The sequence below is a fragment of the Equus przewalskii genome, chromosome 22 (assembly GCF_037783145.1).
Source record: "Equus przewalskii isolate Varuska chromosome 22, EquPr2, whole genome shotgun sequence".
Lineage (NCBI taxonomy): Eukaryota > Metazoa > Chordata > Mammalia > Perissodactyla > Equidae > Equus > Equus przewalskii.
The window spans coordinates 49185076-49210990 of record NC_091852.1 but is presented as its reverse complement, the minus strand read 5'-3'; the positions used below and the strand labels follow the sequence as shown (position 1 = coordinate 49210990).

At 41.2% G+C, this 25915-nt stretch overlaps 1 protein-coding gene across 2 annotated transcripts in view; it reads right to left on the bottom strand.

Annotated features, from left to right (window-relative positions):
• Positions 1-25915, bottom strand: part of SPTLC1 (serine palmitoyltransferase long chain base subunit 1) — a 49383-nt gene that overhangs the window by 3875 nt on the left and 19593 nt on the right. For both annotated transcript variants that reach the window (XM_070590360.1, XM_070590361.1), the window contains exons 6-13: positions 25312-25444; positions 18340-18469; positions 14707-14796; positions 12699-12806; positions 9894-9989; positions 9493-9589; positions 8333-8387; positions 2370-2487 (exon numbers count right to left, since the gene is read on the bottom strand). In XM_070590360.1, coding sequence (XP_070446461.1) covers positions 2370-2487; positions 8333-8387; positions 9493-9589; positions 9894-9989; positions 12699-12806; positions 14707-14796; positions 18340-18469; positions 25312-25444 — 827 coding nt within the window. The remainder of the gene's footprint in view (positions 1-2369; positions 2488-8332; positions 8388-9492; positions 9590-9893; positions 9990-12698; positions 12807-14706; positions 14797-18339; positions 18470-25311; positions 25445-25915) is intronic.

The following is a 25915-nucleotide window of genomic DNA, read 5'->3' as shown; positions in this document are numbered from 1 at the left end:
GCCACTCCCAGCGCGTGGCAGCTGAGGCGTCTGCTTGAAGAGGGGCCGCTCTGTGTGCTGTGAGGCAGGCTGTCCTCGGCTAGCACAAGGTGGAAACGCCACCAGGCAACAATGCCAGACCTCTGCCCATTCCACACTCCGGATGTGTGCTTGGGAACATGGCCTCCTCCTGCAAACACCCGCACCGGCTCTGTTTCTAGCCCTGGCTAGTTAAGAAACACTATAAACCATGGCTCAGTTTGTAAAAACAGGGGTTTGTCAAGCAACTCAACAAAAACCTGGCAAAACCTCTCAGTTCTACAAAGCTTGAACAAGAGTTACAGTACCGTGATTCTCTTCTCTCCCTCAAATATTAAAAAGAAAAAGCGGAGAAGAGCGGGACAAAAGATTTTTAAGTGGGAGCTGTGAGATGCAAAGAAACCGCGAGAGCTTTCTTCTTCCTTCTTCCAGACGCAGTCTGCAGAGTCCTCTGTCCTCCCCCGGAGACCCTGTTCTCCTCCCACCCAGCTCTCAGGATGCATTCCTGAGAACGGCCTGTACCGAGCTGGGAGGCACAGAGAGGATCTGGGGAGCTGGGAGCTGTCCGTGGACTTCCACCTCCTCTTTTCATTAGGAGGATAACTAATCTAGGCCAGTGCAGGATACTAGTATCGAGTCATCTCATTCACGTGCCCTCCTCTGTGTCTCTGTGGGACCAAGTAGCAGTAAGACCTAACGTGCTGCGATCTAGTGAGGAAAGAAGAGGTGGATTTACGAAGTAATCGACACCCTGGCATCTAGAGAAGGTCCACGTCCCATGACATGAAGCCCGTGTGGAGAACCGTCCTGAGGGGGTCGAGGGAGACTCAGGAGGAATGGCGGCATCACCGTGGACTCCAACACGGACACGCGGCCCCAAGGCCTGCTCGGCAGCAGTCCAGTCTACAAAGAATATTCGGCTGTCACACAAAGGGAATGTGACGAATTGACTTCTACCGGTGTGTCCATTTAGCTTGTATTTCATTTATCAATTCTTTCAGTATCACAATTGTATGAGAAGTATAATCACAAGGATGCTGTAGCTCCTTTTACGTCTGTACACAGCTAAGCACCATTACGATAAAAACACCATGGCAGTCAAATGGGTCTGTGGGATGTTTTTTCCCTTTAAGGAGAGTCTGCCTCTTTTCTTGTCTGGAGAGCTGTACCTGAGGGGACACCTATGACATTTCCTCATCTATGACATTTCCTCACCCAGCAAAGTCAGAGCTACTCCAGCCCAATCACTCATAATCTGACACATTTCCTTAATTAGGAATCTCAGAATCTGGGTTTGGTTTTACTTTGTTTTTTTAAGACTACTGACTCTCGAAGGCCACAATTGCATGAAGCTTTCCACAAATTTGTTATTCCAGACGATGTGGTTGGCTTCACACTGCGGTCCCCCTACTGAGCAGCCACGTAACTGTGGACAAGGGCCTGACCTTCCCGAGCCACAAATGGGCAAAGACACACGACAGATGACAGCCATCACTATTACCCTGACACCTGGCAGCAGGACTCCGAGCAGGAGCCCCCAGAAAGAACTGTCAGCAGGAACGAGCAGGACAAGGAAGCAGAAGGAAGCCTGTTTACATTCTCAAATACATACTCGATGTATTTCAGAGTCAAGTGAAAGGCAGTGCTGCCCCCGGGCGCACGCGCAGTGTTGCAGGGCTGCTTGACATTGCTCTACAAGGAGCAGGAGGAGAACCCGGAGGAGAGCGAGGCGGGCAGCATGCCAGCAGACACCGCTCTACCGAACACTTAACAGCAAAGCCACCAATAGCAGTAAAATGACCTTCAGAAGACAAAGCCATCTAAATCAGCCTCCCAAATCAGGCATGGTCGTCCTTCTTCCTTCCCTTTTGGTGACAAGAATATTTTGACCTGTTTCTGAGCTATGTTGGGGTTCACCCCCAGCCAGCCAGCTGTCCAGTGTTGTGTGCAATCACCACACGCAATGCTGTCCCCACCTACATGTATGAAAGCCTGGCTTTGTACATGGTAAGCAATGGGTTTTCTGGAAGGCTCATTATTCAGAGTAGAAGCAAAGTATCTTTTCATATGACATGGCATAGGACAGAACTTCAGTGTGAGCTGAAAGTGGACCCAACGGGATAAGCTGCAGCCTGTGAGCAGGGACGTGCTACAGACCCCACTGGGTGGGCCAGACGTCTGGAAGGCGCCCCAGAAGAACAATTCTCTGTCACCAGAGGGGTGACCAGTGACTTCCATCATACCCTATCTCTTAGAGCAAAGAGATCATTCTTAAAAATGACACTTAAAAACTGCTTGGGTTCAGGGTAGACGTGGTACGAGGAGATTCACTCAAATAACTAGGTACTTACTTGATTTACAATTTCCTGAAGTAGCTTAATGTCCTTTTCTCGTGACCCAGTGCTCTCTTCTAGCTGCAGGTGCAAGGCTGGAGAAAATGACTCTCCGACCACTTTCAATCCAGAAATGCTAAAGGAGGAAACACACACACAAGCATAAATCCCTTCCAGGCTCAGACAGCTGACACAGAAATAATTTTACAAAGACTGCATGAATGAATGTAAGAGAAACTTGTGACTTTTACCGGAAACATCCTGTGGTGGGACTCTAATGGTGACAGAGAAAGGTGACCTGCGTGCTCTGGGCAGTGCTTCCAATCTAGGACACCCTGCAATGCTAATTCTGTGAGCATGGGTGGGAAGAAGGCTCCGTGCCAGGAGATGTCTCGGGCTCACACCTCACAGAAAATACAAGAGTCACCCCCGGTCTCCCATCAGGAGATCTGCAGGCCCTGCTCCCTCACCCACCTGCGCTCAGATGGCCCCCTCCTCACAGGCCGGCTCCCCACCATCCCCAGGGGCTTCCCTCATCCCTCACTTTAGGGAAAAGTCTGTGTCGCCAATGTCTGTCACTCACTGTTTCCTGCACGGACTACTTACTACAATTGATCATGTGACATCTCCCTGCTTATCACCTCTGTCTGCAGTTTTTTATCTTGTCTTTCATAAACTACAGGGATGATTCCTCACAGTGAAGATGTTATATTTGGTCACCAGCAATATGCTTAGATTGTCAAGTTTCCTTCTCATTTGCATGTTTAATTTTAAATTTTACTTAAATTATGATTATTTTCTTCTTTAAGATTAACAGCGTAGAAATCTGCTGCTTCTCAGGCAGGAAGAGACACTTCTTTAGGAGTGAAATCCTATATTTTCAAATGATTATTACAGATGTCATGAGAAGTGTAGGCCATATTATCTAGTTAGGCTCATTTAAAGTCCATTTTTATTCTATAATAAAAATATTGTTTGATTTTTGACCTACCTCCTAGGACACAAATGGTGATACATGTCTATTTGAAATTGGGTGAAATATTTTAGATTGCTTTCATTTAGTTTTGTTTTACATAGAAAGACTTGCCTTTCTTTTATAATGAAATGAGCACAAAAAGCACTTGGTTGCATATTTTATTCCTCAAATATGTTTAGGACTTAACAAGCTTTTACTGAATGACTACTGTGTGCCAAGTATCACGTGAGATGGCGGAAGCTCACCTCACCTGCCATTCAAAGCACCCCTGAGCGTTACCAATTTGTGGCTCCTCTCTTCAAATGTAATAATCATGCTAAGATCTCTCAATAAACCAGATGGCAGATTTGAATCACAGAATCTTACAATCTAGGGCTTCTGGAATGTGGGGGAACCTTCTAGATTAGTTGTTTTACTAATGTAGAAACTAAGCAATATGCTTCCAAACTCCATTTCCTAGGTGAATTCTGCATGTGTTAAACTTGTACATAAAGAAGTATCAATTGTTTTAGGTCCTGTACTCTCAGAAAGAACTTAAAAAATTGCTTTTCAAATAGCACTTCGTATGCATTAAATTGCCTGGATTTTCCTTAATACATAAAAGGCACCTGCAGCCCAGTGGAGCTTGTTATTCGATCAAACAGGCTCATCTCACATGTTGAGAGGGGCAGGCTGGTGTGAGTAGGAATGACACAAGATGCCCTCTTTCTGGCTGCCTGGATGCCGAATGTCAGATAAAAGTTTAACTACAACCAAATGGACACCAAAGTACAGGTCGATTCAGAAACTCAGAAGCTGTGTTTCAGAGCCTATTATACTTTTTAAAGAAAAATTTGGGCGAGTCTTATTTTATCCAAATGGGTAAATACTAAGCAGAGGGCAAGGTGCAGGGAGAGAGCAGTCAGCAGTTCAGACATGGTCTCCACCACCTGCTCAGTGTGGCGAGAGTGCTGACATGGATAACTATCTGTTAGAACCTGGGGACTCTTCAAGTTTCCAGCAAGGTGTCAAACTAGCACAGGCTGCTGACTTCCTCCTCCAAAAGCAACCTCAGAGATGAGAGAAGTGAATCACTGACCAGAGGACACTAAAAGAATCACCTAGAACACTGAAAATACTGCCTTTGAAAATGTTTATCTTTTAGATATTTATTGGAAAATAAGAAATAAAACCAACAACCTAAATATAAGAAGCAAAGAGTAAGAACATAATTCAATGAAACAAGAAAAATATGGAAGAAATCAATTAAGAAAATAAATATAATAAACAAAAAACTGAACAAAATCAAACTTAAAAAATTGTAGTAGGCAAAATCCTGGAAAGGTTATCATAAAAATGGAAAAGACAGAAATAGAAAATAAAAAGGGGAAATAATATAGACTCAAGAGAGAGAATTGCAGAGGAGGCCCAACCCAAAGGCCCCAAACCTAGAGATCCATAGAGGGGGTCCTGCTCTGAAGAAATAATTTCCAATTTCTTCCAACTGTGAAGAAAAAAACAAGCCTAGAAGTCTGATGGATATGAGATCAGTTTAGAGAAAATAATATTCTTATAAATCAGCAATAATGAAGTAGAAAACATAAGAGAAAAAACAACCCCATTCATTAGAGCAACAAAATCTATAGGTTATCCAGAAATTCCCCTTAGAGGTCCCATAGGGATACAAAGGTTTCAAGGAAAAATTTTCGGATTCCATTAAAGGACACAAAAGAAGATTCAAGCACGCGGAGAGATCACGTTCATGGATGCAAAATTCCCTCCATATTAATCAGAAAATTTGATGCAATTACAATTAAAATTCTAGAAATTTTTCAATCGAACTTGAACTTATTCCAAAACTTATATAGTGATAAAAACAGATATAGCAATAAAAAGTCTGAGGATTGAGCAAATAAACCAATGAAGTGGAAGGGAGAGTCAAAAAACAGATCCATGGGCCAGCCCCATGGCGTAGCAGTTAAGCTCAGTGCACTCCTCCTTGGCAGCCCAGGTTTGTGGATTTGGATCCTGGGCATGGACTTGCACCACTTGTCAGCCATGCTGTGATGGTGACTCACATATAAAGTGGAGGAAGACTGACACAGACGTTAGCTCAGGGCTAATCTTCCTCAAGCAAATAAAAGAGGATTGGCAAGAGAGGTTAGCTCAGGGCTAATCTCCCTCAGCAAACAAAAAAACTCACCAAAACACCAGATCCAGGTAAAAATGGGAAACTGGTACATGACAGAGACAGGAGGCAGCACCAATCAATACAAGAACGGATGTGGTGTTTAGGTGATATTTACAACCTGACCGCACTAGTCTTAAAACAAACCAGACATCCCTGTCTTGATCCCATTTCTTCCTCTAGCCACTATCCCATTTCTCCATTCCTCTTCACGGCAAAACTCCTCAAAATGGTTATCTAAGCTGTGTCCAATTCCTCCTTCCCAGTCTTTCTGGAACCTGCTTTGATGAGGCCTTCTGCCTCCACCACTGCCCTGAAATTGCTCATCAAGTTGCAATCATCTCCACACTACAGAATCAAAGGATCAATTCTCAGTTCTCTTATCTGCTCTATCAGCACAGCACGGCTGACCTGCTACTGACACACAGTCTTCACTTGGCTTCCAGAACCTTAGACTCTTCTGGTTTGCCTCTTCCTCACTGGCCACTCTCCACCTCCTTGGCTGGTTTCTGACTTCTTCACACTGAAATGCTTGAAATACTCTCTATATGCTAACGACTCAAAAGTGTATCTCAAGCTCAGGCCTCTCCCTTAAACTTCAAATTGAATAGCCAAATGCTGCTCTCTACGAGATGTCTGAAAGCTTTTCAAGCTTAACATACCCACCACGGACTTCCCCAACAAAGGAACCACCCCAAACAGTTCCACCCATCTCACTCTCTAGCAACTCCATCTAGCTGCTCAGAACAAAGACCTTAAGATCAACTTCGAGTCTTCTCTTTCTCACTCACCCTGCACAGGAACTTCAGGCAAATCCAGCTGGCTCTCCCCTCAAAGTACACCCCAAATCCAAACACTTCCCACTGCTACTATGACGTCAGAGTCACCATCATCTTACGCACACAGCACTCCAACAGTCTCCTCGCTGGTCTCCTCGCCTCTGTACTTGTCACCATGTAGTCTACTCTTCACACCACCTAAGAGTAATTTTGCTGAGACATAAGTTTAGTCATGTCACGCCACTCTTGCTCAGAACCAAGAGAAGGCTTCCTCTCTGAGCCAGGTTCCTGTCGTGGCCAACAGGGCCCGGCATACTCTGGCCCCTGTTATCTGGCCCTTCTCTTCTACTAGGTGCCCCCACCTCTCCCCTCTTGCCACAGTGGCCTCCTTGCTGTTTCGTTTCCAGTTCCCTCTAAACATCTAGACACCTGCACAACGTGCTCCCACACCCCCTTTACTGCGTTTGGTATGAGGTGCCTGTGGAGTCCTCCAAGTAGAGATACTGAATAAGCCACTGGATGTGGGACCTGGTACCCTAAAGAGTGGGATAGACTGGAGACACAAATTTGTGAGCTGCCCACGTAGAGATGTTATGAAACGACTTGAAGCTCCAGGTGTGGAAGAAGACAGTTCTCCAAGAAGGCAACAGCGAAAAGAGGAGCAAGAACTAAGCCCTGAAGAGGAGGATGTTAAAAGAAAGCCTTCAGAGGAGACCGAGATGAAACAGTTCAAAGAGGCAGAAGAAAAACTAGAAGTGTGGCGGCATAACGGAAGCCAAGGAAGAAAGAGCTGTAAGAAGGAAAGGGTGGCCAACCGTGCTGAAAGCGAATGAGGCAAACAAGATGGGCTTTGAAGAGCACCCGATGGACTTAGCCACACGGCAGTCACTGGTGACCTCCAAAGGAACGGTCTGGGCCAAGTGCAAGAGTCGAGGCAGATTTCAGCGGCTTCAAGCGTAAATGAGAGGCGAAGATGTGGAGAAGGCAGAAACAACTCGGGAAAACATCAGCGACAAGGAGAAGCTGGCTGGTGTTCTGAATTTACAGTGACTCCAATGTGCTGGGCTGTATTGATATATTAATATTTCATAAACCAATGTAACTGGAACCAATACAAATAATATTCCTCTCCCATAAATCATGCAAGAACTTTTTTTACTATCACATAGACACACCCAGAACTTTAATTATTTCTGCCTCTACTTTATCTGGAACAGGTGTGGTCTGCTCATTTATCAACTGTCCTTTCCTTTTAGTAAAGTCTCAAGTTTCCCTATCTGGCAATAGAGATAGGGCTTTCATGACCGAAAAGGCACGTTTCATCTTAGGAAAGGCAAAAAGAAACACTTTGGGCAACACGAGATAATTTTCTTTAGGGCCAGAAATCTGCCTGAGGATGTTACTAGACTCAATTTTTTTCTCAGCTCTAGAGGAATCTTAAAGAACTACTCTTGTGTAGTTAAAACAAACAAAAATACTCACAAGGTTCACTTCAATTTCACTTCTTTTCTTGTATGAATTTAAAATAAAACAGTAACCTTCTAAAGGGTGACATGGACAGTATGAACCCAATGTTATCTAATTACACAGCATACGATTATATCTTTTTATCTGTATAGATGTAGAGAGATTCTCCAATGGTTATTTCTCGTGGTAGGATGTTGAGTTAATTATTTTCATTTTTGTATCTTCTGTATTGCTATAATACTTTATTATTATTAATTATATTATTATATTTTTATAATATATATTATATATAACATTTTTATAATATACATTATATTACATATATATTATTATATTATTATTAATGAGCTTGTATCATTTTTAGAAAAACAAAGTCACGATTCTTTAAAATAATGACAAAGTGAATGCTCTGATTTTACACACACAGACCAATTTGCGTGAACTGAGTTTTTGGTTTCTTAGTTGCAATTCAGTCAAATTGACCCAAGCCTATAAAATATACCCCAAACCAAAGAGGTGACAGTCAAAATTATTCATTTGTTGTTTAAATGTGGTGCAAACTTTAGGTTGGCTGAAAACATATGAAACTTACCCTTGTAAAGCTTTGTGAATCCGTTTGCACTTTTCCTTCAACACTGCAAAAAGGCCTGAAAAAGAAATACATTTGATAGTATATTTGAAAGATCTGATTTTACTAATTCAAAATATGTTTAAAGATTTAGTTCAAGTTCATCAATTTAAAATGCTGCAAATCCTTCCACATACTAATAACACACAAATGGACAGCCAGTAACTCTCTGAAGGCCCCAGCTCTCGTCTTTGGCACATACCAACTGGCGCCTCTGCACCCCACTCTCAGCAAAACCTAGGATGAGGTTTTTCACAACAAAACAATGGCTCTTGCTCTTATCAAGATTCTATAAATAATCTGGCTAAGAGTAAAAGGGAACAAATATATTACTTATTTCTGGACCCTAAACAATTTGGTAAAAAATAGACACTGCAGTAATGTTTATGATCTTTTCCTTGATATTTTCACTTTATTGGAGGAAAATTCAAAAATTATAATAGCTGCATAGGAGGCGAGAGTGCCAGGCCGCCTGACTAGCAAGCACATGAATGTGCACATAGACACACACATGCTTCCTGATTCTCTGACTTAAAACCAATGTTGAAAATTTAGAAATTTAGAAAACTTAAAATTTAGAAATACCAAGTAAGGCTGCTTTTTCCATTTTCATTTCAGGCTTTGGTGAGGAGGTGTGATCACAGCCAAAAGCCACATTTTAAATTTAGCTGACTTTGCCTGTTAAGTAAGTTTAATGGTTGGTAAACCAGGTTTGGCCTCAGTACCCAATGATGATTCAAAGGCTGAGGGGGAAAACTAGACAACAGTTATAAAATTACATATACCAAAAATGAGTAGTACATTTCAGCTAATTTCTCAAAAAACAACAAACCAAAGGATGAGTGGCCTGGAGCTGAGCTGTCCTCCTTCAGGCATCTCCACCCACCAAGGGAGCCAGCCGCACTTTGGCTCCAGCTCCAGGAACAGGAGAGAAGCTCTAAACTGAACCCCGAGAGAGGGACACCTCCACTGCCATTCTTATAAATGCCAGATGATAATGTAATTCAGAGCCAGAGCTTTGTCTGCTAAATAATTTCTTGTGGTTAGTACCTCCAAAAGCACACCAGTAGCACGGCTAATGTAAGCTGCAAGGTCTTTGATATCCCAAGTTTAGAAGGTGATACCTGGATTCTCCTCCATGATGTTGAGGGCCTCGATGGCTGCAGCAGCTAACAGGGGAGGCAATGAAGCTGAGAAGCAGTATCCCTGGCCGGAAAGTCGCTGAGAAGAAACAAACAAATTAAAAACAAAAATCTAAAGTCACCAATCTCTGCACCACCTCCTGGACAGTGTACAAGAGGTAAGAAGGAAGATCCAGGTATGTATAAAAGTCATACATGCAACCAACACGAGGCTTTTTTAAAAAGGGAGATAATTTCTAAATATAAATATTTTGAGTGATGTTTTAAGAAATCGCCTTATAAACTAAGTTAGAATTAAATTCTGTAATTAGAAGTTGAAATTCTGAGGTGACTAATGGAGCAATTAGTTTCAGGTTTTGCTTTTATTCTTAAAAAGAACCCACCTGATGGTCAATTACAAAAGACCTGCCACAGCAGAAACCCCCGATAGAAGCGAGTGAATTCTCCATGTTGGCACTGATAAGATCAATATCATCAATCTGCCAGAGAAGAGAGACAGTGGTAGTTATTCCCCAATTTAAAGAAAAAGAAAAAGACCAATGACAAGCCTAGAGACAAAATCACTACTCATGTCAACATCTGGATTCAGACAAACTGCGTGAAAACAAAGGAAAAATCATACAAAGTCTATTGTTAAAAGGACTGATGTTTCAAAGCCTGCCTCTCAAAGTGTCTCACTTTATACTTTTTTTGCCATTTCAGCATGCACTGACAATTTATTCACAGTGGAAGAGATAAGTTAAAAGAAGATGAAATCCAAAACTGTTCGATACTAAAAACATTCAGAGGTACAAAATACCTCTTGCTATAACAGTGGTATAGCTGGCCTTCCCCATAGAAGGTACCTGAGACAAATAAAAACAAACCTATTAGTTTTGAGCACTTTTTCCCACATTCGATTTACCCTTCATCTTTTCAAAAATGAAACCAATTTATCCGAACATCATAGCAATTGAATCTTTGACCAAAGTGGACCAACTGGGCAGTGGAGAATCTAATGTGGCCCGTGGGCTTCTGAGTTCCCACTATCCTCTCAACTCCTCAGGATGCCTCTGATCCTCACCTTCTGAGTTCCCACTATCCTCTCAACTCCTCAGGACTCCTCTGATCCTCACCTTCTGCTCCAGCCTCCAGTGCCAAGTTCCATCCTGGTACACAGCAGCCACACAATAATTACTCACTGATGGCTGTGATAATGACTGGTCAAATCACATCTGGTGTTTTTCTAAGTGTTCCAGAGATCCAACAAGGAAACCTGAGTCCTCTTATTCTTTTCTTTTTTAAAAAGCTTTTATTATGAAAAAACGCAAACATATACAAAAGCAGAGAGAACAGAATAAAGAATTCCCACCACTCAGATTCAATAATTATCAACTCATGGACAATCTTGTTCCATGTACAGATTCCTACTGCCCTCATCATTTCTTTGGAGCAAATCCCAGACTTCACATGGTTTCATCTATAAATATTTTAGTGGGCACTTCTGAAAGATATGGATTCTTTCAAAAACATAATCATAAACTATTATCACACTTAAAAACTGAAAAATTTCTTAATATTATCAAATATTCACTGCTAAAAATCTCTGTCTAACAAAGCTTGTTGTTTTTTTCATGTGTGTGAGCTAACGTCTGTTGCTCATCTTCCTCCTTGTGCTTGAGGAAGATTATCCCTGAGCTAACATCTGTGCCCATCTTCCTCTATTTTGTACGTGGGACGCCACCACAGCATGGCTTGACAAGCAGTGTGTAGGTCTGCGCCCAGAATCCAAACCTGTGAAACCCGGTCCACTGACGCAGAGTGTGCAAACTTAACCACTACACCACCTGGCTGGCCCTAACAAAGCTTGCTTTTTACAGTATTTGTTTGAATCAGGATCCAAACAGGGTCCATACATTCTGCACTCAACTCAAGCCCTTGTAAATATTACCTCCATGACAACTGCTGAAAGCAGAAAACTAGAACAGTGAGTTAGACAGTGCTTTTTTCTTCTTTAAAATTTTCATGCCTTAAAAATTGCTCTAGGGGCCGGTCTGGTGGCGGGCGGTTAAGTTTTCACATTCCGCTTTGGTGGCCTGGGGTTCACTGGTTTGGATCCGGGGTGCAGACCTACCCACTGCTTGTTAAGCCATGCTGTGGCAGGCGTCCCACATGAAATAGAGGAAGGTGGGCCAGATGTCAGCTCAGAACCAATCTTCCTCAGCAAAAAGAGGAGGTTTGGTGGCAGATGTTAGCTCAGGGCTAATCTTTCTCAAAAAAAAATAAATTGCTCTAGTGTAAATTTTGCTTGAATTACATCTCCACTTACCTTAAATCCCTCAGCACACTTAACTGCCAAATGTCAGTGTGTCTCTGAGGCTATGCTTCAACCTAACTGTGTGTGACACGCATTCTGCTCTATGTTTCTCTCTAGCACTGCAGCTCTTCTAGGATGATTTTATGTTTTATAGTTCAAACCTTTAACAGAGGTTGCAAAACTTTCATGTACACGATTTGGAGAAAAACTTCCTTCCACCCACCCACACAGCGGTGGGTGAAGACAGGTCCTGCAGACGGACCGATGACACTCTTTCCTGAGGCTCCAGGAGCACAAACCACTAAGACTGGGGGAAGTTGGGGCTCATTTCCCTTCAGCAAAAGAAAACATGACAAACTCACTCCAGTCGTCTGGGATCTTGAGGGGCTTTGCTGAATCTGTGGCAGTGGTGTTTCTGACACCATACGTATAATTATGTACATATGAAAAGAGGTGGGACTCTATCAACCCCATACACACAAATTACAGAGAATACAGAATTTTAAAGATTAGAAAGATCATCCTTCCACTGCCATCAAAAATACTTTCTAAAGGACTACTTAGGAAATTCTTACTAATTTTAAGAAAAAGACAGAAGGCAAATTTAACTACTTCTAGAGAAGAGACATTGAAAGTCAGGATCAAATGCCGCCACGTAAACAGAACACAAATTCTATGATTGGCCGCTCTGAGTTTACAGGCTCCGAGGGAAGATGGGGGCCCCTGGTCTGGCTGACCTGATCCTCTGTGGGCTCTGCGAAGTGACAGACACCAAAGTTACACGACCCTGCACGTCGATGAGGAGCACTGTCTTCCACCTACGAAACCTGCCCAGCAGGATGGAACTTCATGTTTTCTATATGAGGGGATGTTCCAAAAAGGGAGAACTTACATTGATTCCAAAATGTTCGGTGACTCCTCGGCCATGCTCCCCCAGTACTCCAAATGAAAGGCTTTCCTCCAGAAAGATCCTTGCTTTGTATTTGTATTTCAACTTAACCTAAGTGGTAAATAAAATACATATATATTTAAAAATACATATATATTTAAAACACTGGCACATATATTCACCATATAAAATATACTGGGAAGAATGAAATTAAACCTAAGATAAAAGGGAGGAAAAAAAAGCATGTACAGTTGATCCTCAATATTGGTGAATTCGTATTTGTGAGTCTCCAAATCTGTAACCCCAAAATCCATACTCAGGGCATGTGCGCAGAGCAGTGAACACATGGAGTCTCCTGACGTGCGCGTTTCCACCGAGTTGCACAGGCTGCTGCTTCAGCTCAGACCGTGAACAAGAGCACTGCTCACAGTCTGTTTACTGCCACGCTTTTCACCTTGTGTGCTTTTTGTTGTTTACAATGGCCCCAAGCATAGTGCTGCAGTGCTGTGCAGTGTTCCGAAGGGCAAGGAAGCTTTGACGGGGCTTACAGAGATGCTTCCTTCTGGCATGAGTCACAGCGCTGCTGCCTGTGAGCTCAGTGTGAATGAATCAACAACACATATTAAATAAGGTGTGTGTAAGCAGAAACACACATGAAGCAAGGTTATGTACTGAGCGACTGACAAAAATGTGACCAGAGGCAAGCAGAAAACTAACTCTGTATTTGCCCTGGGGGCGACAGTTCAGTATTTGGTAATTCAGTATTTGCAACATGTTCATAGAGCATAACTATATATACTTTACAGGACATAACTGCCATGAAGAATGAGAATCCACTGTACTTCTATTTATTTATTTGAGGAAGACTAGCCCTGAGCTAACATCTACTGCCAATCCTCCTCTTTTTGCTGAGGAAGACTGGCCCTGAGCTAACATCTGTGCCCATCTTCCTCCACTTTATATGTGGGACGCCTACCACAGCGTGGCTTGCCAAGCAGTGCCATGTCTGCACCCAGGATCCAAACCAGCAAACCCCAGGCCACTGAAGTGGAACGTGCGAACTTAACTGCTGAGCCACCAGGCCGGCCTTATATTTATTTTTTTTTAAAGATTGGCACCTGAGCTAACATCTGTTACCAATCTTCTTCTTCTTCTCCCCAAAGCCCCCCAGTACATAGTTGTATATTCTAGTTGCAGGTCCTTCTGGTCCTGCTATGTGGGACGCCGCCTCAGCATGGCTTGATGAGCAGTGCTAGGTCTGCACCCAGGACCCAAACCAGTGAAACCCTGAGCCGCCAAAGCAGAGTGTGTGGACTGAACCACTCAGGCATGGGGCTGGCCCTAAGAATCCACTGTACTTTAGCTGCTCTAAAATGATTCAGTTTAACTCAGCAATACAGATTGCACAGTGCCAATTTCTAAGGAGGGAGATGTTAAGACCTTATGAGTATAGACAACAATCTATCTGTTAAATACTGGTATGATAACACATAAAAACTCCTGGGGAAATGCTACACGTATTCTTCCCTCAGTGGCACCGTGTTTTAATTTGGATTCATAGCATTTCTTAATGTAGAAGTTGTTTTCATTAATATGTTTTTCAATCTGTTTTTCCCTTTGCTTTGAAGCTTCTAAGAAACTCCTTTCTCATCAAAGGTTTAGATGCTTATTTATCTATATGTACTGCTAATTATTTCTTGGTTTTTTTTTTTTTGTTTACACATCGGGAAGCTAAATATATGCATGTTTGTGTATGGGTTTTTTCCCCCTAATGTTTAACTGAGTTACCCCTGTAGGATGTCACAACTGAATTAAAATACTGTGATTATCAGGGCTGGCACTCTAACCTAACGGTTAAGTTCGGCACGCTCTGCTTTGGCAGCCCAGGTTCAGTTCCCAGGTGTGGACCTACACCACTCGTCGGCAGCCATGCTGTGGTGGTGACCCACACAGAAGGCCTAACTGCCAAACAGTCCGAATAGTAAAATAATGAATACACACAGCTGCTCACCAATTCTGGAAGAGGACAGATAGCTCCAGTATTCACATACAGCCCTTCGGCCACAATGAAACGTCGGGTCACACGAGCCTTGCGAGGATTCTTTAAAAGGAAAAAAAGGATGTTTTAAATTTCAGTAACTCCAAACACAAAATCTGTTTCATGTTCCCTAGCATTTTCACCTTATAAGATTTAGTCATCAAAATCAATCAATCAATCATTTGAATGAATTTCAAGCTCAAGGTTTGAGATCCCATTATTTTGAGACAAAAAACAGTGCTTTCTTCTCTGACATTTTTCAGTTCACACTATGAACTAGGCAACCTCACATGCACAAACTACTTAGGCCTTCTGAGAACACTAAAATACAAATAAACACTCTAAGCCCGGAATGATGGGAAAGGGACGCAAGGGAACTTTCTGGGGGGATGGTGACATTTCAGGTCACGATGGGGCCATGATGCCTGGGTTACACGGGTATAACCATTGGTCAAAATTGTATGGTTAGAGTTTGTGGATTTCAACATTTGCCAATTTTGCCTAAAATAAAAAGAATTATAATGATGACAAGCATCATCATCATAGAGATGGAGTGGGAAGTTAGATGGAGGTTCAGATGACAGATGAACGGTGGAATGTTGATAACAAAGCTGGGAGAAGGCTATAAGGGGCTTCACTATACTATCGAGTTTCCTTTGAATGTGCCAGAAATTTTCCATAATAAAAAGTTAAACAGACAAACCCTGCTCTCCCTTATCTACCAAAAAAACAAATGGAACCCTTTTCCTTCCTTACTCCTCAACACAGGGTCAAGTAAAACTAGACTATGACCTCTGACCTCATCCAGTGATGTTTGAAGGCAGTGGGGTGGAGAGGCTTTTTCAAACAACATGCATCTTCCCACACCCCACCGATGGCAAGTCACTGATAAACCACTAGCACTGCTGAATGTGTAGATGCTGCAGATATGCCGGGCTGAAAAAACACTGAGACCCATAGATAGAGTTTGCCACTACCTTCTGATTCAAAGGCTTCTTGCCTCTAAGCTTCTGTCTAATGCACAACAAGAAACTCTGCTTTCAGGGGTGTTTTAGAACCCACAGACATTACACTCAGAAAAGCGTCTGCTGAAGTGTGCACAAGTATGCATGGCTGAGTTTTCTTGGTTGTCTTCACTCTGTCGTCAACTCAAACCCAAAGGCCGTGGGTCTGCTGGGGGTCACGGATAAGGACATGGGGCATCCTGCCTCTCCCTGCCTTTCAAAAATGAAAGGCATATTTTTCTTATGATTTTAAAATAGTCAATGTAGGAATCTTGAGAAATTGAAAACTACAAAAAAGAATTTACAAATTAGCTCACCACACCACACCTTGATATTTTGTCTTTCTTGTAAATACATAACTTTATAAGTTACTTTGTTCAAATCAAGATTTTACTGCAACAGTTTCAGGACCTGAGTATTAAAAATATTATGTTGTGAGCATTTCCGCAATCTTAATATTATTTAAAACATGATTTTAATGGAGATATCATATTACACTTGTGGACATACCAGAAATTATTTAACTATCCCCCTAATGTTGGATTTAGGTTGTTTCCCTCATTTTGTCCCTTTCACATCGCATTGTGACTATCCTTCACTCTTTGACATCACTTGTGATTATCCTCTGAAGACAGCACCCCAAATATAGGTCCAAGGGCATGGATATGTAAGAATCCTCGACTATTTGCCCGTTTACCCTCTAGAAAAGCTGTGCCAATTGAAACTCTCCCCAGAGTTCCAGGAGGGTCTTTGTCTCATCACACACATCAGTGTTGGCTCTGATTATTACTATTAAAAATGTTCCCTAATTGGACAGGCAAAAACTTCTAGCCTAATTTCTCTCATTATTAGTGAGGCCAGGTTATTTTTTACTTGCTCCTAGTTATTTGTATTTTTTCTATGGACTGCTGTTTTTAACTACTGTGCTTTTTTTTTTTTTTTTTAAGAAAAATTAATACGGAACAAGAGAATCCTAGAGGAAAAGGAATGGAAAACCATTTATGAACCACAATACTTGTGCATTTGACCAAAAAACGTTTGACCCAAATCTGGGCTAAACTGCAACATTTTAATTCACTTTCAAAGGAAAGACAAGCATTTAACATTTATTACAATGCAAAAATGAAAGTGAAAAAGAATTATTTCTAAAAACCAAAATGTAAAGTTACTTAGGAAGCCTCTTTTTGGCAGGAAAATGTGGTAAAAATTAATTAGTAAAAAGGTAAAAAGTATAAAATGGAAATAAAATTCAAGATAATTGTATTTCTTGTTACTCATAAAAAAAGTTCCACTGATTATAAATCTTGTAAAACACACACACACACAAAACTTGAATATGATGCTTTCCAAATTTGTACAATACTAACTTGGTAAAATAAACTCTACAGCAGACTGGTTCATTGGTCACACTTTCCAAGGCAGTGTTCTTCAATCTGGCAGCATTCTATTACTGAATCAGAACAAAGGCCATTTTTTTTACAATTTGTAGAAAGAAATTCATCAGTGAAACGGTCTCAATCTGAAGATTCCCTATAGATTCTTCTAAATTGTGTAACTATGAAACACTGGCCTAAAGCACGTCCAGCATAAAATAGCAAGCGTCTATGCATATTCATTACGAGAATGTGTATATTCATGAAGTGCTGCTCTTGGGCTGTCACCTAAACAAAGATGAGAGAATCCTAAAGGAATAATGCAAATATCTGGGAAGATGGAAATTAACACAAAATTAATGAACACGATGAGCGTTTTTATCAGTTACTCTGGTAATAAATGAGCTGCACTGAAAAATTCCTCCTGAAAGTGGTGTTTGAAACAAAGGATGTGGTGACCAGGTTCCCAGTACAGTCCACACATAATGGTTCCTGCTGCAGAACCACAGACCAGAACGACCTTTTCCGCCCAAGTCATCAGGGGAAAATAAAAGATAAATCTAACGGTGATGCTTTGAACACATATCCTCTGCGACACTCTCTAATCAGAACACCAAAGAGCTAGTCCCACCTCTCCGCCCTCCCCAAGGGGCTCCGCAGGGGCTGGGGAAGAAGTGTAAATGAGCTGCAAGGCGGAAGGAAACCTGGCTGGGGCAGTTGTTCCCCACAGGTAGCAGCTGCTCAGAGCTCCAGGATGAAGGTGGGGTGGGGAGAAAAAGTCTCACTTTCTTCATAAATTCATAAACTCAGATCTGCTGCCGTTGTTTCTTCCAGTTAATTGATATACGATTCATTCTGATATGAATAAGCCTGTTTTGAATTCACTAGGTACATCTCAATAACGCCCTAATGAGTTCTGGTGTTACTTCTGTAGAGTTGAGAATATACATTCCTCCCACCCCAAAAGTGCACACGGTTTTTCTCCCTCTCTTCTAGAAAGCTGCCTGGATTACCTTCCCCCAAATTTGCCATATATAATTACGGCAATGACAAGGCAATTACAATCAGACTTGGCTCTCTAACACGAGGTACATTTAATAAGCAGGAACGCCCTTGATATCCAAATGTGATCTGCAGGCAAGTTTTCATGACAAATTACCATTTCATATATAATTTAGGTGGCTAGAAAGTACAAAAGAACTGTATAATTTTCTTCAAAAGAATCATACCTTTTGATCTTCGATCTCTTGTTCTTTTAGTAGTCGCTCCAGGTCAGCCATATCATTATGCTTAAATAACTTAATGTCACTGCGTGATGCTTGCAATCCCTTCTGAATAGCAAAGCAGGCAGCTCTATCTCTGCAAGGAAGAGAGACCCACCAAAGTGGGGTTTAAAGGGCCTTGTCAACATTCTCAGAAAGGAGTGCTTGCTTTTCCAAGCTGACCAAGATCCACTTGTTAACTTGAACATGGCAAATAAACACCACCTCTGAACATTTATACGTTGTTGTTTGCACTTCCCTCTGCAAGTCCTTTTCACATAACGACCACATTGGTTCTATTCCCAGAAGCACACTCTTAGCATATTTTAACCTCTCAGAAATCAGCATGCATCTTACAATGGATGGAATATCAGTATACTCCTAGTAATTTTCTTTCTAAGAAATACATGAACTTTCGGTGCATCTCGCCATCACTAACATCTCTGATTTGACTGGCACACTACTCTGCCATTACTTTCTCATGAGAAGCAATACTGGATCGTTGACTCTACATAACCCAGGAGAGAACTCTGGGTCTTGCAGATTAAACTTCAGTTAGCTCTTTCTTCTAAATTGGGTTAATTAGAGGAGTTAATTAGGGGTTAATATTTTTGTAATTCAGTTGTATTATTTAAAAGTATATGCAAGATTTCTGGGAAGATGGAGTAGACATACTTTCCCCACTTTCCTCACTAGGTACAATAAAAAACCCTGGACATTACACATAAAACAAACATAAGACGACTCTGAAAGGTGGAGAGAAAAGGCAGACTGGCCAGGCAGCTGAGAAATGACATAAAATGAATTTCCTGCATTTTCCCAACTTGGAGATGATGAAACTGGCCAAGTGGAAATGCCAAAGGGCACAGACACAAAAGCTCTTACAGGCAACAGGACAGGAAGGGGCAGCCCAGCAAACAACAATGGCTCCACTGCAGCCAAACCACAGAAAAACCTGGGCCCACTCCCCCCAACACCAGCAAAGCCTGAGGGGAACGTAGACTAATCCTTAGGAGCTATCAGAAGGTAACCCAACACCCCCCAGGGTGGTGTCAGAGAAGGGAGCCAGGACTTTTAACCCTGCCGAACGGTAACAAGTGGCCCCCACTGTGGTGTCAGTGCAGACCACGTGGAGAGCCACAACTTCCACCTCCATGCAGTGAGGAGCACCCTCTCTCTCTTGGCTCCGGCTGTGTCAGAGAAGGCTCCAGGGAGAGACTCTCATCAACAGCTGTGGAAATGAAAACACCCCACCTCGGTGTCAATGGAGGCTGAGTGAGGACCCCGGACTTGTACCTCTGCCTGGCAGTAAAAGGCAGCGGTGCCCCCTGCCCCTGTGGAAGAGTGTCAGAGAAATCCAATTAAAACAGAAGGTTTAAATAAAGCAGAAACCGTAATAGCATAACATGAAAATGTCCAGGTTTCAATCAAATATCATTTGCCAGTGATATCACTATGACAATACCAAGAACCAGAAGATATCAACAGAATGAAAGAAAACAATCAACAAATGCCAATATTGAGATGACAGAGATGTCAGGATTATCTGACAATGATTTTAGAGCAATCAGGATAAAATTATTTCAATGAGTAATTATAAACATGTTCAAAACAAATGAAAAAACAAAAAGCCTCAGCAAAGAAATAGAGAATACAAAGAAGACTCCTGTAGAGATGTTAGAACCAAAAAACAAAATAACGAAAAGGAAAAGCTCAGTGGACGGGCTCAGAAGCAGAATGGAGGAGAGAGAGGAAAGAATCAGTGAACTGAAAGATGTAACAACAGAAATTAGTCAATGTAAACTAGACAGAAAACAGACTAGAAAGAAAAGAACAGAGCCTCAGGGACCTGTGGGATACAATAAAAGATGCAACATTCACGCCAGTGGGCTTTCAGAGAAGAGAAAGAGGGTGGAGCTAAAAAGGTACTCAGAGAAATAATGGCTGAAAATGTCCCAAATTTGGCAAGAGGCTTAAATCTACAGAATAAAGAAGCTGAGCGAAACTCAAACAGATAAATCCAAACAAACAAATGCCAAAACAATAAAAGTCAACCTTCTGAAAACTAAAGACAAAGAAAAAATCTTGAAAGCACCCCAAGGAAAACGACACCTCACAAATAAGAGAAAAACAATTTGAGTAACAACAGATTTCTCATCAAAAACAAGAGAGACTAGAAAAAAGTGTCACAATATATTCCAAATGCTGAAAGAAAAGAACTGCAAACCAAGAATCCTATAAGTAACAAAAATATTCTTTAGGAGTGAAGGGGAAATCAACATATTCACAGTTGAAGGAAAACTGAGAGAATGGCTAACTGAAGTTCTCTACATAGAAAAAATAAGGAAAAGAAAAGAAAAGAATCTTCGATTATCAGGAAATACGAAAGAACACAGTAAGTAAAAATATGGATAAACACACTAGGCTTTTCTTGCCCTCTTGAGTTTTCTAAGTTATTTTCGATGGTTAAAGTAGAAATTATAACACTGTCTGATGTGGTTCTCCATGTATATACAGGAAACATGTAAAACAATGACAAACAAGGAAACTAAAGGAATGTAAGGGAAGGTAAAGGTTTCTATACTTGAACTGCTAAAATGATAACACCAGTAGAATGTGATAATTTATGTATATATTTAGAGGAAGGAATGATTAAAAAAACTACACAAAGAGAAACAGTCTAAAACACTACGGATAAATAAAAATGTTCAACTAACCCAAAGAAAGGCAGGAAAAAGAAAACAGAAAAACAAAAAACAGAAGAAACAAGAAACAAAAACTAAAATGGCAGATTTAAGTCCTCACACATCACCCATAATTACATTATAAGTAATGGCCAAAATATACAATTTAAAGACAGAGATTGGCAGAGGGGACTAAACACGACCCACCATATGCTGTCTGTAAGAAACTTACTTCAAATGTAATGATATAGGTAGGAGGGCATATAGATGCTATATGAAATATAGGTAGTGAGTGTATACATACATGCAAACAATCATCAAGGGAAAGCGAAACGCCTATGTTAGTATCTGATAAAGTAGACTTTGGAACAGAGAAAATTACCAGAGACAGAGAATGACATTACATAATGATAACAAGGTCAATTAACCACGAAAACTTATCTTAAATATGCACCAAACAACAGAGCTGCAAAAGGTGAGATGCAAAAACTGATAAAAATGAAAGGAGAAATAGATCACAACTATGACAATTGACAGAACTACTAGACAGAAAATCAGCAACGATATTATAGAACTCAACAACACCATAACCAACAAGATCTAGTTGTCATTTATAAAAAGCTCCACTGAACAACAGCAGAATATTCTTTCTTAAGTGATCATGTAACATCTTCCAAGACAGACCACATCATGAGCCATAAAACAAACTGCAACAAATTAAAAATCTCTAATCATTTGGAAACTAAATAACATATTTGTGAATAATCCATGGGTCAAAGAGAAAGTTTACAGGGAAATAAAATACAATGAACTAAATGAAAATGCAAATAAACACATCAAAATTCGTGGGACATGACTAAAGCAATGCTGAGAGGGAAATTCACAGCATTAATTGCATTAGAAAAGAGGAAAAGTCTCAAAGCAATGATCGAAGTTCCCACCTCAAGAATCTAGGGAAAAAAAGAGCAAAATGAGCCAAAAATAAGCAGAAGGCAGGAAATAGCACCAGAAATCAATAGAGTTGAAAACAAAAATACAATGGAGAAAAATCAGTGAAACAAAGAGCTGATCTCTGAAAAGATCAATAAAATTAATAAGCCTGTAGCAAGACTGACAAAAAAAAGAGTAGACACAAATCACCAGTCAGGAATGAAACAAGGGATATCGCTGCAGGCTCTGCAGACATTTGACAACTCAGAAGTAATGGATCAATTCCTTGAAAATGGTCCAAAATGGACCAATTCCTCAACTCACCCAATATGACAGATAATTTGAATAGCCTTATGAATACTAAGGAAGTTGAATTCATAATTAAAATACTTCCAAAGAATAAATCTCCAGGCCCAGTTGGTTTTACTGGAGAATTCTAGGAAATGTTTAAGGAATTAACAATTTTACACAATTTCTCCAGAAAATTTTTTCTGGAGACTTCTCAGTTGATTTTAGGAAGTATTAGCCTGATGTCAAGACTAGACAAAGTCCAAAACAAAGTAAACACCACTAGCCATCCAGGAAATGTAAATTAAAACCACAATAAGGTATCTCTACATACCCACCAGAATGGCCAAAATAAAAAAACAGTGACAACACCAAATGCTGAGGATGTGGAGAAATTAGATCACTTGTACACTGATGGGAATATAAAATGGTGCAGCCACTCTGGAAAACAGTTTGGCAATTTCTTAAAAAACTAAACATGTAATACCCATACAACCCAGCAACCATACTCCTTGGCATATATCCCAGAGAAATAAAAACTTACGTTCACAGAAAAACCTGTACGTGAATGTTTACAGCAGCTTTATTTGTAACAGCCTCAAACTGGAAACAACTCAGCTGTCATTAAGAGGAGAATGCTTCAACAAACCACTGCATCCATACCAGGAACTACGACTCAGCAATCAAAAGGAACAAACTCTTGATCCATGCAACAACTTAAATGAATCTCCAGAAAAATAATGCTGAGTGAAAAAAGCAAATCTCAAAATGCTACCCACTGATACGACTGCATTTGTAGGACAATCTTGAAACAACAAAATTATAGCAATGGAGAACAGATCAGTGGTTGCCAGGGTTAAGCAGTGGGTATGGTGGGAGGGACACGGGTATGGCAACATAAGGGATCCTTGTGGTGATGGAAATATTCTGTCTCTTGACTTCATCAGTGTCAATCTCACAGCTGTAAAATTGTATTCTAGTTTTGTAAGAGGTGACCGCTGGGGTAGACTCGATAAAAGCACACAGAATTACTTCTTACAAGCGTGAATCCACGATGATCTCAATATAAAACATTTCATTAAGAAAAAGTACATGTTTAATACGAACATAGACTTAGTAGGGTGACCAGGACAGACTTAAGCACATGAACAACCACTGTGCTGAGACCTACTATTGGCAAAACACTACCACTAGTTACTAAAAGGAAGAAACGAAGCATCAGACATGTTGTCTATGTCTAATAAATTTATCAAAAACCATTTATCAAACAATTTACTAAACGGCATCTTCACCTCTAGTGTTCCTACTTTCAAATTAATTTCAGGCAGAATATTTAAAATTTTGTATAAGAGAAATAGTTCAGTTGTCTAACGATTCGCTGGAAACTGAAGTTGTAAGACAATGGGTGTAACGTTTGAAAGGGAATTTAGCCCAGGTTTCCTAGCAGGTAAAACCAAAAGGGCAATATAGTATTTATCATCTGACAAAAGCATACAAGCTCAAGCGTAGCTGTAAACTTTTTCTGGACTTAAATCTCAAGAAGGGATTCATGGCGGGGGCTTGTACAAAGTGAGACTGGATGCCCCTGTAGTTGTCTGTTAACTATGCTGTACTGAACACCTAGAGACACTGTTGAAACCAGCAGTTCTCGAGTTTCTGCTGAGTCTTTCTTATTACAGTCATGTGCCACTTAACGATGGGGAGACGTTCTAAGAAATGCATCATTAGGTGATTTTGTGGTCATGCGAACATCACAGACTGCACTTACACAAACCTCATGGTACAGCCTACTACACACCTAGGCTACATGGTACCAACCTTATGGGACCACTGTCATATATGTGGTCCTTCATTGACTGAAATGTCGTTATGCAGCACACGACTGTATTTGATTTTTAAGTATGTGCAAAAAATTAATAAAAACATTCATTTTCATGTTCACATCAGGAAACGATACTACTCAGGCTCAGGCCACATGCTGGAATGCTCCCAGGTTGTTGCTGGGCTATGGGGAAAATGGGCCACACGAGTCCTGAAAAGCCCCAGGCAGAGCCAGCACCATAGCGTGTGCCTGAGCCTGCTGCATGAGCAGGAGTTCCAAGAGTGAGTGAGAAGCAGGCACAAATAAAAGGATTATTCTGGCTGTGGTGTTAAAAAGAAAAAAAACGAAATAAAAGTAAACTTGAGACCTAAAATTAAAAGAGGCATTTAATAGCCCACTCAAAAGATGACAGAGGGGCTGGGCCAGCGGTGTAGTGGTGAAGTTCTCGTGCTTCGCTTCTGTGACCCAGAGTTCCCAGGTTCAGATCCAGGGCATGGACCTAGCACTGCTTGCCAAGCCACGCTGTGGTGGCATCCCACATAAAATAGAGGGAGACTGGCACAGATGTTAGCTCAGGGACAGTCTTCCTCACAAAAAAAAAAGATGACAGAGGCTTAGGCTAGAGGCAGGTGCTTCTGACGGGTATAACCAGCTGCCTGGACTACACCTGCCCTCGCTCCACTCCGCTCCATGGTAAACAGCAGTCCACGCATCCAGTGCACAGCACACAAGTGTAGATTTGCTCATGGAAAGTTAAGCAGTCCCCACCTCATGGCTCCTATGTTCTTAACAGCCATAAAGCAAGATCAGCAGAGACCAGGAGTTTGCGGTGGGGATATTGAGAAGCGGAGTGACTTTGCCACATGGTGTGAGTGACCACATGGGTTGTGACCACAGACTCACAGGAAGCCACGCTGTCACAGAGCCACACAGGGAAGGAAGACGGGTGGCCTCAACCTGGGTAAGTCTGGCCTTCTTGACATCAATAAATAAAATTATAACGGCCGATAACTGAGTACCGACACTTCTAGGAATCCTTCTAGTGATGGTCTCTCAAACTGTGTAGAATTAGTTGCTGGGGTGACTAAATATTTCTTTAAAAACAAAAAATAAATCTTATTTTAGGCAGATGACCTCTAACAAAGGAACTCCCCAGGAGGGTCAACACTATCTCCAAAGGAATTTCGATTTGAAATGTAGGTAAAGGTCACTTACGCAAACACAATGTCCCCTCTTTTAGAGTAAGCAGGAATAGCACTGGCTATAGTGGCAAACCCATACGAGTATATGATGGCTTCTTCTGTCTTCATAAATCTTGCCAGGCGGTCTTCCAGATCCAAGTGCACATCTATTCCAATAGTCAAAGTTAAATGGTTAGACTGCCTTATAATCCTTTTATTCAACTACGAAACAAAGAAAGTAACGTAAAGCAGTTTAGTTATTAACACTTTCACCTTATGGCCAAAATGAAATTACTTTTAAGTTATACTTTAAATTACAAATTATACAATCTACTAAGATACTTCTGGGCCAAAACAATTTATAGAATCTGTGAACTGAATCAGCTCCTCATCTCTCCAAAAAACACGTCCTGGGGCAGCTCCCACTCCGGGTCTTGCTTTCATATCCCTCAACCACAAGAACTCGAGGCCCAGTGACTTTACCTGCTTTAACTTCCCTCAGCCAACAACACTGAGGCTTTATCAGTGTAAGACATTTGTTTTATCAACACCCTTTTGCATTTTAGCAGATGGTACCAAACCAGGCACTAAGGCAAATATCAACTAGCTTTCAAAAGGAAACAAAAGAAAAAAGAAAA